The following is a 15,355-nucleotide window of genomic DNA, read 5'->3' as shown; positions in this document are numbered from 1 at the left end:
TGGAGGCCGTGCCCTAGTGCCCTCTATTGACGAGTCACCAGCAGTGCCTAAACCTAACGCTCACTGAAATTCTTAGGCTTGCACTATTTATCCATGTTAACCAAACACCATATTCAATTTACAGAGCTAACCTTGTATTTCCTTAGGCTACAAACTCATCAAAACAACAAGCATACAATAGTAAACCATAAGCCAGAGAGAGATGGTATATTGCTCAGTGTTATTTACTTCCTGTCTGAAACATTTCCAGGGTGATGTGATTACTGCCAGAGGTGAGGAAATACATTATAAATGAAGAGAGTGAGGCATTATGTGTTTTCAGTCTCTAGAGTTTATTTATTAATGATATTAATGCAGAACATATAGCAATCCTGTAACAATATATCTTTAACTTTAATACATTGGTAGCACTTTCTATTACAGCTCTGTAATAAAGTGGTGACAGAAGGGTAACAAGGGAGAAACAAGAGTATAATAATGTGGTAATTTCTTAGTTGTTACCATGCAATTACCAAAGTAATATAAGTAATATACAAGTAATATCATGGCAGCAACAGTAGTTACAGTTGAGTAATATTACCCTGAAATTTATGTAATAGAATAATAAGAGCCCCAAAACTGGGGGTAATAATATGGAAATGCAGCTCTGTAATAAAATGGTAATAGTAGGATAACAAAGACAAAACAAGACTGGAATAATGTGGTAATTTCTAAATTATTACCACTCAATTACCTCTGGGGCAGTTTCTGTATAATGAGCAGGAAACAGAGCTGCAAAATGCAAAACTGTCTGTTAGAAAGTGCTGCCAATACATTTTCTTTTTTCCATTTTAATGACAGATGAGTTTTCTGTCAGTAGATGACCTATTTTTCTGTTTGTCACTTAGCTTTTATTTTATCACCATAGATGACATTATAATAAGTAATTTTTTAGTCATTTTCTAGTACACATACGCTCCAGTTACACAAGTGTACCTTAAATGGACAAATCTGATTTTACAATTCAACCGTAGAACAACTACAGAAAGACAGTTTTCACCTTAAACTATGATGACTCAAGTGCTTCCCACATACAAAACAACAACAACACAGTTTTAAAATTTATATGAATTCATTGTTTTATATTTCTTTATATTTCTTATGGGGCGATCGTGGCTCAAGAGTTGGTAGTTCGTCTTGTAATCGTAAGGTTGCTGGTTTGAGCCCCAGCTCCGACAGTCTCAGTCGTTGTGTCCTTGGGCAAGACATTTCACCCGTTGCCTTCTGGTGGTGGTCAGAGGGCCCGGTGGTGCCCGGCAGCCTCGCCTCTGTCAGTGCGCCCCAGGGCAGCTGTGGCTACAATGTAGCTGCCATCACCAGTGGGTGGATGACTGAATGTAGTGTAAAGCGCTTTGGGGTCCTTAGGGACTAAGTAACGCGCTATACAAATACAGGCCATTTACTATTTTACCATTTACTTTACAAACACAGGCAGGTGACAGCTTAAGTGCCATTCTGACTTGGTCATTTTAACCCAAGGAAGTTTTGACTTCAATTTGAATGTAATAATAATTTAGATTACTGACCCTATCTCAGAAACAGAAGGAATCAATTTTTCACTTCTCATATTTACTTATTTGTTCTTAACCAGGGGACAAATCAGTGCATGTTTAAATGTAATCCAAAAAAATCTATTCAAGCTAAACAACTCTTTAACCTCTTCAGTGAATGTCATACTTAAGGACAAAACAGCCAAACAATCCAGACAATTTCAACGCAGTTGGATGTTTGTTTTTGATTTTTGTTTTGATCTAGTGAAGTTTAGTTGGAGTTTTCACTTTTTTTAATGCAACCAGAAAAAATTTCCTATTCTCAACAACTTCAGCCTCCACGGTTTAACAAAGTCAGATTTAGAGGTTCAACTTCTTTTCATTAAAAGGTCTCTACATAAGATGAGTAGAATACTGCATACCATCACATAACACATAAGAGACATAAGGCTTTAAAAAATGTTTTGCTTTCTAAGCTATGCTTTGTACATTGGAAAGCTAGACAGAAATGCAGCAGTTTCTGTCCTGAATAAAATCCTGCAGCATGCCACATTGCCATTTGTTTGCTCTCTCTCAAGGCAAACATTAGTTTTTTTTTCATAAATCAAAGTAAAAAAAAGAGGTGATGTCCTGACCAGAGAGTTCTCTTGTGGTCACCTAATGCAATGGTTGATGATCAGAGGACATAGCTGCACGGTGGTTCTCTTCAGTAGCCTTTCATGGCAATGCCTCCTCCAGTGTCATTACGTTGGACCTGATGGATCATGAAGATGGTAATAAGCAGGCCCAGTAGCTATAAAGACAGGTAGATGAACAGGGGGTTAGTTCACAAAACAGGTAGGTGATAATATTCAAAAACTACAGTTCAACAGCACTGGTGGTGAAGCCCGCTGAGGATGACAATGATGTAAATGCTGCTGCTCCAACACGGCAATTACTAGCTTTTACTCAGAAGCTGAAGAGGAATTACCAGCTTTGTTGCTAGTAAAGCGGTCAACATGCTACCTGTATTTATGTGCTACACACTGATGTATAGTCGACACACTTGAGAAGGATTCATGTCTCAGTGCTTGACAGTGGTGTGGCCCAACAAAAAAACAGACTTTAAAAGCAAAAGGATAAAGAAAATATCATTCCTCTCAGTTTAAATATTTTAAATGTTTTGTTTTTTATTGTAAATAAAACATGGGTTTATCAGATCTGAAAATCAAATTTAAAAAGCAAATTAACATGGGAACTTGGAATTTTTTGTGGGTCAACATGCAAATAACTCAACGTATACTATTGCACCCATACTTGTGTTAATCATAAAGAATTATTACCAGCAAATATCCACTAGAAATGCAGTCATGACCAAAGGTTTTGGCAGTTGAACTGTCTGTTTTTCTTGGGCTTTACCTTTTCAGTTTTTATTTTTATTTTTTCACATTTCTTTGATAGAGTGAAGTTAAGCCTTGAAGGTACAGTAACAACATTACTAAGGAATGAACACTAATAACATTAAACAGTATTTAGCAACAAAAATGTAATCATGTATGCAAATAAGCTAAGATTCTAGCAAATGTCTGAAAAAGCATCTTAGAAATGCAACTAAGAGTTTTTATTTCCAAGATTTTTATTTTTTTTTAATAAAATAAGATCTTAAAGAACAATGGAGTCACAGTGATATACAGTGATAACCAGTGACAATAAATGAAAACAACAGTGAAGCTTACTGCTGTCACAGCAAATCCAAAGAAGAAGCCCAAAGCGATCTTGAAGATAATGTCTACCATCGAAAACATGACGTCACCGCAGGACTGCAGAAGAGAATGGAAGACAGTTATTACATGGAAATCTATCAGACTGGCAGACTGTAGTGTTTGGATTAGCTGATAGGGGTTGGGGGATTAAATACCTGTGCAAAGACTTGCGGTGGGCCTCTGGTTCCCTGTAAGAAAACAAGAGGATATTGTGTATTCAAATAGAAACAGTTCATTATTAACTTTCAGATACATATTATAAAATATAAATTACTGTAGGGCAAAACACAGTTACATTTGTTAATGTGGAATGGATGGCTGCAAAATTACTCAACTTGTAATTTCAAAGTGACAATCTGACACTAATTTCACGCAAAAAGCTTCTTTAGCCAGGAGGTGTATATTATGTCAGAGCCAGGCACAACTCTTAATTGCTCGAGACTTTGGGTGTCTGCCACGGTGATAGTTACTGGATCCTGTTTAGGGAGGTTGCTGTGGTCTGCTCTTAGTCCCACTAGCCACTGAGCATTGTTGTAATGTGTTGTCTCCTTCTTCCGTATGCTCTTCCAGTATTGTTCTGTTTCTAGCCTTGGTGGTGCTATTCTCACATTGTTCCCCTGCCACACGCCTTAGATGGTTCTGTGGAGAACAGCTGGTTAATTCTCCTGCCTTGCATCTCTCTTGTATACCTCCTCAAGTGGCTGGCTAAGGCTGTGAGTCTTTGCTTGTCAGTTTTCTAGGCATCGGGTATGGACAGTACTTGTTAGGCACCTTCTTCATCACAGCTTTCTGCAGCTCAGATATTTTGCTAACTCTCTTCTATGCTACCTTGATCTTGGCCTCTTGGCCTCTTGTCTCCTTCTCGATGGAGGGTACTGCTCCTTGTGGCTGTTCATCTTGTAGCCAGGGAGCTCAGTGATCACTGCTGCCAGAGAGTAGATTGATTGGTTTTGGTTATGGTCACAGTAGGGATTGCCCGCAGTGCTGTATTCACATATTCTGTTGGCCTTCAGAGGGTATTTCACATAGCCTTGGTAATCGACCAGGTGAGCTGTTCTCGCCTTCAATGTAGCAGTTGTTCTTCATGCTTGGTACCCAATCCAGAGGGTGGAGATGATGATATCTCCCCCCTGACCTAATTTTCTGGCTTCCCCTTGCCGTAGCATTTGCAGTGTACCTTGTCAATCTCTAGTTGTGATGGTAGATTCTTCTTCTGGATGTTGGAAAACTGAGCTACTAGTTGTTTCACCATTAGTGTAGATAGCAGAATTAGTCATTTCCTGATATTATTTGTTTTTTTCTTAAAATCCAGTTTTATTTTATAAAACTAACCTGAGGTCTGGTTTTGCATGAGCGAAATCCTCCATATCCCAGATCTGAAGGACTGCATTCACAGGAATTGGGAATTTCCTCACCCCAGTCGTTAGCGCTCACTATTCCACAGCATTTCATCTGTTAACACATGAGAGAATGACTTCAAATAATTGAAAATACTCAATGAAGTTCTGCACTAATGTAAATGTGTCAATAAAGTAACTATAATGTAATTATTAAAAAACAATTCAGTCAAAAAATAATTAATAAAAGGTTTTCTGTATAAGGTGGAGTCAAAAAGTTACTTGACACCAAGCATAAAAAGAAAAAAATATTATCTGACTAAAATTTCAGTTCAGTCCAGTTCATTTTTATTTCAAACGTGTATATTTGCCATCATTTTGTGATATCATTCCATTCTTTTGTTTGAAAAGGAATAGACAGAAGTATACACTTATTTGGCCCTACCCCCACAAATTTTACATCTCATTCATTTAGTTTTCTTTTAGTCTCAAATTAAACAAATTTGGTTGATCTCCCCTATCAGGGTTGGTCCTTGATCACTTCTGAGCCCTTCCAGTACCACTGCTGTTCAGATCACTACCTGCAAGTCCTGTATTGACTACTTGTACAAGTAAATTTGGGATTTCACCACACACTTGAACAGACATTGGACATGACCCTCTGTATCCTCGCTATTCTAGCTATATTATAGCTATATTATAGTGGCCGCGCTGCAGGACGCACTGGATGACGCAGACTGGGACATGTTTCGGCGCAGCTCTGATGACATCAACATGTTTACGGAAGCGGTTGTGGGATTTATCGGGAAACTAGCGGACGACACAGCAGAAAGAACTATCATCCGAACGTTTCCCAACCAGAAGCCGTGGGTGGATAAAAACATCCGCGACGCTCTGAGATCACGCACCGCTGCCTACAATGAAGGGCTCGTCTCCGGTAATATGGACCTATACAAGGCTGCGTCCTACAACGTGCGCAGCGCGGTCAGAAAGGCAAAGCGGAGCTACGGGGAAAAACTAGAGTCACAGCTACGACAGTGCGACTCTAGGAGCCTGTGGAGAGGACTGCGGACTATAACGGACTATAAACGACCAGCTTCTTCAATGATGAATGCCGATGCTTCACTGGCTGATGAGCTGAACACGTTTTATGCTCGCTTCGACGCCGCAGCAATTAAAACAACAAACGGCTGCGCGCACTCGGAGTGCACCAGTGAAGAAAATGCATTCATCATCACAGAACATGCCGTGAGGAACACCTTCAGGAGGGTGAACACCAGGAAGGCAGCAGGACCAGATGCAATCCCTGGCCGGGTCCTGAGAGCCTGCGCTGACCAGCTAACACCGGTGTTCACGGAGATCTTCAACCTCTCCCTGGCCCAAGCTGTGGTTCCCACGTGCTTCAAACAGTCCATTATAGTTCCTGTTCCAAAGAAACAACAGCCCGCTTGCCACAATGACTACCGTCCAGTAGCACTGACCTCAATTGTGATGAAGTGTTTTGAAAGACTGATGAGAGATCACATCACTTCTTCACTTCCTGCCACCATCGACTCACTTCAGTTTGCTTACCGGACTAATCGTTCCACAGACGATGCCATATCTCACCTGCTCCACACATCCCTGAGTCACCTGGACACTGGCAGAGGGAATTATGTTAGGATGCTGTTCGTGGACTACAGTTCAGCATTCAACACAATAATTCCCTCTAAGCTTTTCACCAAGTTGACGGATCTAGGACTCAGCTCATCACTGTGTCAGTGGATCCTCAACTTCCTCACAGACAGACCCCAATCAGTGAGGGTGGGAAAACAAGTCTCCCCCTCCATCTCACTCAGCACTGGAGTGCCTCAGGGCTGCGTTTTAAGCCCCCTGCTGTACTCACTGTACACTTATGACTGTGTAGCCACATCAGACACCACCTCCATTGTCAAGTTTGCTGATGACACTGTTGTTGTAGGCCTGATCTCCGACAACATCGAGACGGCCTACCTGGAGGAGATTAGGAACCTGGAGACCTGGTGCCAGGAGAATAACCTCCTCCTAAACATCAGAAAGACTAAGGAGCTGATCGTGGACTTCACCACAAAGCAGGCGAGGAATTACAAACCCCTCATCATCAGTGGCACGCCAGTGGAGAGAGTGGACAGTTTCCGATACCTGGGTGTCCACATCACTCAGGACCTATCATGGTCCTACCACATCAACACCCAGGTTAAGAAAGCCCGTCAGCGTCTCTTCTTCCTCAGAAGACTCAGAGACTTCCATCTGCCACTGAAGGTGCTCAAGAACTTCTACTGCTGCACCATCGAGAGCGTCCTGACGGCAAACATCTGCACCTGGTTTGGGAACAGCACCAAGCAGGACAGACGAGATCTGCAAAGAGTGGTGCGCTCAGCCGAACGCATCATCCAATCAGAGCTCCCTGATCTGCTGTCCATCTACACCAAGCGGTGCAAGTCCAAAGCTAGGAAGATTATGATGGACCTCTCCCATCCCAACAATGGACTCTTCTCACTGTTGAGGTCTGGGAAGCGCTTCCGCTCCCTTAAGGCCAAAACAGAGAGAATGAGGAGGAGCTTCTTCCCCCAGGCTATTCGGGCCCTGAACCAGGTGTAGGACTGGACTCTCCCACACACATCACTATAAGACTGGACTCTCACACACATCACATCACCGCACGCACCACCACACATTTCCTATAATTTCCTATAATTTATAATCTTTATAATCTCTTTCTGCTGTTTGCACATTTTCATTTATTTATTTATTTTTTATTTTTATTTTTACTGTAAATTCCTAAGTTAATTTGTAAATTTTGTAGTAAATTGTAAATACTGTAAAACTTTTTTCTGTCATTTAATGGTCGGGCATTGTACAGCTACAAGCATTTCACCCCCATGTCATACTGTGTATGGTTGTGTGTGTGTGACAAATAAAATTTGAAATTGAATAAATTGAATATTGGCTATTCTGTTCTATTTGATTCTACTGTCATCAGGTTAATAGTACAAAGAACATTACAGATTGCTGTAAGGCTTCAAGCATATCTCTCAAGGATGGTTCTTTTATGTAGGGCTCTGCTAGTTCACTAGAGGTACTGTAGAAGATATTCTTTGTCTGCAAAGAAAAAAACAATATATTTAGTATCACGGTAAACAGATGAGAAGCTATATTATCAACAAGACAGACAGAGAAGGACAAAAATCTCAAATATGCAATTAATGAATTATTTACTGGCTTCTTTTAATTCACTGATGAATTTCCCACAAGAAACATTACTAATATTTTCCATACTATCATTAGGCCCTATGGTCATGTCCAATTAGGACAATTCATTAATACAGGCAATTGTTAATGTGTGTGATAGTGTTATTAAGGTGGAAAGCAAAAATGAATAAATAATTAAAACTATGTTGCTGAGAGAAAGGCAAGGTTGTTTTTTTTTTAAATTTCAGACACAGACAGAGAAGGAAGGCCACTAGATAACAATAGTAACTGTAACAGAAACACAGATGTAAACTAATACAAAGAAAGAGAGAAAATGTGATGAAGAAAACTTGCATCAAGAAAAATTACTGGACAGGCAGAGAGGAGAAGAGATCACCTGGTTTCTTTTGACCGCTACAACGATGCCAAAAATCATCATGATAATCATTCCAATGCCCATAAATCCTGCAAACTGTACATGAAGGAATGTTAAGAACATTAAAAGAATCATCATTTTGTTCTTGTTTTGTTCATTGTGAAATTAAAAGCAACAAAAAATAAACAGGTATCACATCATTATCTTGTTTGATGCAGGGGTCCTGTACTTACTATTTTGAGGACGAGGGCTTTCTCAGAGCAGGCAGCGAAGATTCCCAGGGAGGAGACACCGAGGACACCAATGGCAAAAACCCATGACCAGCCCAAGCCTGGCATACCAAATGCTGACAACTGCTCGAGAAAGAACAGGAAACAACACAAACATTGCATTGATCCTTACTTCTTGGAATAAGCAAAAGCAAACACAGTTTCAGTAACATGCTAGACATGAATCTCTGGTTCACATCAGATTGAGTCTCCCCACTAATATCTGTGCCATCTAGCCATGCTACCATAGATCATAAGGCAAGCATTTCAAAACCTAAACAAGGCCATGCCAGGACCATCCAGTAAATCACATTCAGTGAAGAGGCCATCCACTGTAGTATCTTCTCGGGTTAGAATAAATTTGCAGTTGTTAGGCTTAACTAGCACAACATCAAATTTACTGAAGTTTTAGTAAAGAACAGGTCGAATCAGACAGTGTTAACAGACATTTATAAAACTGTAAAGTTTTAGTCGCAGTCTTCGTTCTGTGAAGCAAAGACAGCAGTGTGTGGATTAGTCATTTTTAAAATGACGTCAACTGTGAGGGTTGTCCACTGGGAGTGCTGTGGAACACACCAAAAGCAGATCAGCAGGCAAAGACATCAGTGGAGACATCCTCTCTGCTTTAAAGCCTCAAACTTTCATTTCTGATTAAGATTATAATTAGGGTGCATGAGGTGACTCTGAGCCATCTCTCAGTTATGCTGCTTTCCATAATGCACTGAGCACTTTTCTGCTGTTCCAGTCCTTCCAGCAGCAATGTGATTTTATTCTGCACATGGCAGCTTATAGAAAACTGTTTATGTAAAATCTATAACTTAAAAATGGTTATTGATATTAAAACTAGTGCTTTTTGTTATAAACACAATAACAGAAAGTTGATATACACTGTGTAGGGCAAGAACACAAACTGGTTCATACTGGAGCATATATATGGATATCAAATTTCAGCTCATTAACAATGAAAATTGTGAAGATTGTTATCCCCCAGATGACTGCCAGACTCACAGGCTACAGGATATGACTGTAAAACCTAATTACAAGTCCTGGAAATGAACTGGAGAAAAAAAAGAGAAAAAAAACTGTAGATAAACAAACAAACAAAAAAAACACTATTTCATTTGGTGACAACAATGAGCCAAAACATGTACTCCATTAAAAGATATAATTTGCTGCTCTGTGTTTCTGGTTTGACAATTTTGTCAGAGCCAAGCTGTTACAGAGAAAATGAGTTGTGAGAGTGTTAACCTCCCCCAGGCAGCATCTGTTCTGTGTTAAGAGCAGAAATGAGAGCCTCCACTACATCTGGACGGCTGCCTGATTCTATATAAACACGCCGAGTCCTTCACGTCGGCTTAATCTAAACATTTCGAAGAGTGTTTTCCATTTCACGTGCGTGCTTTTAGAGAATTATCATATACACATCATGTCCTGACTAAATCTGGTTCGGGGCTCAATGCAAACCAGCTGCTTTTGTCTTTAGAGTGTTTGTTTCAAAGCATTACTGAACTCTGTTTTTATAGAACTCTGTTTTTTCTTATCAGTACAGAACAAAGATCCAACCATAACCTGTCATGACTTTAAGAGTGGTTCATGATTAAGTCAACACAGATAAACACTTGATTATTGTATCACCTGATGAAGGCAAACTAAAAACACCACTTGTGTTTACCCAAAATAGATACTAAGCAAGGGGGGAATTATTCTGGCTTAAAGCCAGACCTGATTTATTATTCCAGACTTTGACAGGAAGATGGCCACATGGTTTATGTAAGAACATAAGAAAAAACATCTGGAGTGGGAAAGTTGTTTTTATGGTTGGGCTTTCATAGGTTAACCACAAGAGGAGTAGCTGTTCTCTATTACCTATGCTACGTTATGACAGTCAACGGCAGGGAGTTGAGAGTGGTATCAAAGCTGGACACATGAACTAATATCAGTGAAAACAGACTTATGATACTGATTAAGTCCAAAAGTGTCTGTAGGCAGACTAAAGAAATTTAAATAGTGTGCTCCTTGTGATTTTAGTTCTTTGTTGAAGGGTGACATATTATCATTATATTTCCGCTTGGCTTTCTTTCTAAGCTCCGTATGTATGAGCCTAATAAAATCAACACGTTGAATAATCAAAGCATCACTGTGGAAATCCCAATTCCACTGAAGGTATTTTTGGCTAAGAAATATGATTTGCCTTTCTTTTATTCTGTGTCAACAGTAGTGTAGTAATGTAATTGTTTACCTGCAGAGTCATGGCAGTCGCCCTTACTGCCAGGTAAATCAGCACACATCCCAGGATCTGTGGAAACCGAATCACAGTGTTCAGTTTGTGTTTAACAAAATTAAAGCTCAAGAAAGGGAAGTATGGTGGACTAAGTGTGCTAAAAAAAACAAACATTTAAAATAAAGGCTTTGTAAACAGTGCACTAAGACATAATTAATAATAAAAAGTGATTATCTTATTTTAAAACTGAAACTTGCATGGTTCAGCCAGGGAAAACCTGCCACATTTCAGGGAAAACACCCTTAAAGCACTTCAGCCATTTTACACCTTTAAAGCACGTCAGCCATTTTAGGTTACACAATCTCTCTTCCTTAGATGTGTAATCCTGCATGCAAGAGCTTTTGTCACTTCTACACTGCACAACCTGAGGGAGACAAAGAGCTGAAAACCTGATCAGAGACTTCCTCAGGCCTAGGCATGTTTCTTGGCTGATGAAAACACCCAAGAAACATGGATCTGAAACTGTTCCAGACCCAGACTATTATTATTATTATAAAAGTAATTTAATATAAGATTTTTGTTTTATGTAATTTGATTTTAAAAACTGTTTTTTCAAAACATTATTACAAGTAAATGTTTGTTTGTTTGCATGTTTTGTGTAAATGGATGGAAATAAAATCAATAAGCATGAATAAAAAGAAAAACCTCTGTGTTAAAAATCGAAAAATAATTATCTTTTAAACCACATTTCTCATTTTATTCTGTTTGACTGCACAAGCTCATTGTTTTTTTGTATTTTTTAAAATCATTTTTAGTTCTCTTACTACAAAGACGTTAAAAGGCTAATCAAAATAAAAACAGCTTCTTCAAACTCCACCTTTTTTTCCCCCACCCTTCCTTTTTTCCATTAGGGTAAGCTAAAAAAAAAATTAACAAAGGAGAAGAGAAGCTGCTCGGTGGTTGGCTGGTGGACTGAAATATGACCCTGTTTTCTTCTGCTTTGTGTGTATGTGTGTGTGTGGGGGGGGGGGGGGGTCCCTTTTTACTGGAAATTACTGAGCTGAGCAGTTAACCAGATTTGTATTTGATTGCTGTTTTGGAAAAAATATTTTGAACATTGAAGCATGTCTTCATTAATATGATCAAATTTGATGATCATATTTTGTTTTTGTTTTTTTTTAGCATAGTACAACAGTTTTAGTTAAAGCTGAAGTTTTTTTTCCCTAGTTCATCCTTTTTTTTTAGCATAAAAATCATGTAGGAACTATTCACAGCAACTTCATGGCTTTACTTTGTTTGTTTTTGTTTTTTACAAAGTTTTTTCTTGTTATTTTAGTTTTATTTACATATTTGAAAAAAACTCTATTCTGTTCTACTCTATAACATAATGTACGTAAAAATTGTCCTGGAAAACTGAACAAAACACAAAAATATTTTTTTAAGTTTAAAATTAAATCAGAAAGAACGTTTTGACTTACCATAAACAGCACATTGAAGAAAATAAAAATGCACTTGATGCATCCATTAATTTTCCCCATTTTCACTTTTTAGAGAGTGTCTCACAGGAGGTGAAGCAGTGAGGTTGTAGCTCAGAGTGTAATGATGTACAGGTTTGCGTGCTCTGATAAACTCCCCAGACAGAGAATGTAAGGGGAAGGAACACACAAAGAGCTGCCCTGTAGCCAAGCCCTTGTGTGTACGGGACAGCCTCCCCAGACATGCACTAATAGAAAAAACTAAACTTTAAACTGGAGCTTGAAAACTGGAAACAAAACAGAAAAAAGGCTGATTATAAAACTGCAGTGAGCATAAAGCAAAAGATTAAAGTTCTGTTATTTGGTTTTAATCAGCAGCCCCAAGCTTAGCCCATTGCCTCTCTCATTTGTGGTGCACCTGTAAGGACAACATGCTGAAAGGTTGCCAGTGATTTTTGTTTTTACAGTGACATAAAAAATCAACTTAATTAACTTCTCGTTTGAATAAAAGTTAAATAGCTAAAAGATTAATTTACCAGGATACACACAATTGAAAATGCAAAGAGAAAAACTGTCTGCAGCGAAAAGTGAATATCCTGATTACATTTTACTGGTCTGTGCAAACTCAAGTTCTACCCAGATCATTTAACATGACGATGTTTGGAGACACACTGAAAAAAAGGGATTGGCCAGCTCTTGGATTTACATAAGCATCTTGGGTGTATTTAACACAATTGCCTCATGCTTTAAAGTTAAGTGTAACTATATAGTGTAGAAACTACATGATATGCAGAGAGGGTAGATTAAATTGTTCATATCATGTTCAAGTGAAGTAAGTCAATAATATAGCAATGTTAAATCCCGCGACACTGCACGGAATTTCAGTCTCGCACTCTTTGGATCGTGGTTTGAGGAAGGCATCCATCTCAGTCAAGTCAAGCAGCCACCTCTACTTTTTTTGGTATACCAAAAAAAGTAAATTGGGTGGTTGTTACATTAAAAAAGTCTACCTTGTAATTTGAACACAATAATTTCATGTTTCTATGAACGTAATTAAATCATGTAGGATCTGTATGAAATTCAACAACTTAATTTGTTCTTGTTGAGATGACATGATATAATCTAGTAAGAGTGGTTAGTTGCTGAACTCATGAAATTCACAAGATCACATGAGATTTCAAACTGCAGGAAAATCAGTGGAGTTATAAGAGGCAGAGAACTACACACACACCACGTGCATGCTATTGCTATTTATTGTGGATTAACCTGTCAAGGACAAAAACAAAAAAATTCTGCATCAAATACAGGAAATCATAGCTTTCCTGTGTTTCCTAGATTGTTGGCATGGTGGTTAGTGCTGTTGCTTTATAGTAAGAAGGTCCTGGGTTCAAATCCACATTCTGGCTAGTTTGCACTGGTTTCTCTCTGGGTATTCTGGTTTCCTCCCACAGTTAAAAGTCATGCAGTTATTAGAGTTAGGGTTAACTGGTGATTCTAAATTACCCGTGAATGTAAGTGCACGTGGTTGTTTGTTTCTATGTGATAGACTGGTGGGCTGTCCAGGGTGTACCCTGCCTCGTAACCTATCACTTCAGGGTTATTTCCCAGCTCTCCTGCAACCCGGAGAATGGTAGTCATTGTAAATCCATTCAATTTTTATGGTAACCAGGATCTAGACTTTGTTGAACATTATGTAATATGAAGACAACATGTAGTATTTAAGTGACCAAGTAGTACTGGGGTAAAAGTTATTGAATAGTGTTGAAATAAAATGACAAAATTGTGAAGGATTAAAATATTCCAAGAGCTCAACTTACTTCATCTGAACATGTTTCAATTGCGTTTTAGGAACACAAAATGCACAGGTTTATTGAATATGAAAAAGTTGTGTTGATTTAACTCAGTTGTTTAAGTTTCTGCCAAAGCAAAACATTTGTGTGCAACAAATGTCCACTATTGAATCAAGTAAATCCAACATGGCCTTTTTTTCAGTGCACCCTGGCAGATATGAACAGGAATTTTATCAAAATATAACACTACTGATAAGCACAGCAATGTTCCTGCAGAGGAAGTGAATCTGCTTGGGCAATTTAGTTTTTTTAAGAACACAGCAGTTTTCTTAAATATATGGTCAGTGTTGTTTCTCGCAAATATATGAAAGAAATATTGCATTTCTTGGTTGACTATGCTCAGCAGATGTTTGAAAATAGTGAATGAATCTTTTTATTTCTTTGTTTGTTTGTTTGTTTGTTATCCTTTTCCTTCCAATAAAGTTTGTTAGATTTGGTTAAAAAATAGTAAAAGTTGAAAACAATTGTGGTGATAATTAAGGAAATCATATGGAAACCAGAAAACCAGATGTTATGAGAGCCAATCTCAATATCAACAGATGTAGTCTGAAATAACTGAGATTTTTGTTACCTTTTGTCAAACAAAAATATTGAGTAGTACACAGAAAGTCTTAGTCATGGCATCTACTTGCTACATTTACAGAAACAGGTGTTGGCTTGTAGTCTGAAAACTGATAGAGATGTGCCTTATACCTCTGATTCTGCTTTCAGAAACACGTGGTTTCAAAAACAAGTATATGATTAAAAAAAATAACATGTTCTCAGGAAACACTGGCATGGACTTAGTGGCTTGTAGCCTCATGACATGCACCACATACCCAGCCAATCATTAAACAAGGTTCGGTTGCATTTTAGCACATAGTCCAGATTATTATTTCCATGTTGGTATACCAAAAGGGGAAAATATTGATGTATAAGGGTATATGTGAGCTTGCCCTTACCCCAAGCAGCAATGAATAAAGCATGATGCTCATTTTGCAAATCCTGCTCCCATTTACATTAAAACAAACACAAAAAGGCTATTGGTATGTGCTTATTTTAGAACTCACAAGAGATACCAGCTCTCCTTACGCTGCAAAAACAGAAAAAACCCATCCAAGAAATTGCTACAATATCAGGAGAAGCAAAATCTACATTTGATACACCTTGAGAAAGAAAGAAAGCACTGGTGAACTCAGCAACATTTCAACTGCATCTGAGTTAGTTTTAATTTAATATTCATTGTCGTAGTGTGTAGAGCCACAATTAGAAAAAAGTTATGTCCAAATATTTATGGAACTAACTGTACGCATTTACACCCTAAGCTGATCTCTTGATTTGAAACATTGGCCCTGCTTGCAGCACTG

The 15,355-nt window shown here is 38.5% G+C and overlaps 1 protein-coding gene across 1 annotated transcript; it reads right to left on the bottom strand.

Moving 5' to 3' along the window:
* Window positions 1-317: 317 nt before the first annotated feature.
* Window positions 318-12,309, bottom strand: LOC102787998 (tetraspanin-8-like). The gene is made up of 9 exons (XM_006781005.3): window positions 12,163-12,309; window positions 10,703-10,759; window positions 8,428-8,547; window positions 8,216-8,290; window positions 7,633-7,728; window positions 4,604-4,723; window positions 3,427-3,459; window positions 3,245-3,328; window positions 318-2,322 (listed from the first exon to the last, which is right to left on the bottom strand). The coding sequence occupies exons 1-9, from the start codon at window positions 12,220-12,222 to the stop codon at window positions 2,236-2,238; spliced, it is 732 nt and encodes a 243-aa protein (XP_006781068.1). The 5' UTR covers window positions 12,223-12,309; the 3' UTR covers window positions 318-2,235.
* Between the last annotated feature and the right edge of the window lie 3,046 nt (window positions 12,310-15,355).

This window comes from Neolamprologus brichardi, chromosome 17 (genome assembly GCF_056152115.1).
Source record: "Neolamprologus brichardi isolate AB-2024 chromosome 17, ASM5615211v1, whole genome shotgun sequence".
NCBI classification, from domain to species: Eukaryota; Metazoa; Chordata; class Actinopteri; order Cichliformes; family Cichlidae; genus Neolamprologus; species Neolamprologus brichardi.
The sequence above is the reverse complement of the archived record's forward strand: the minus strand, read 5'-3'. Positions and strand labels throughout refer to the sequence as shown.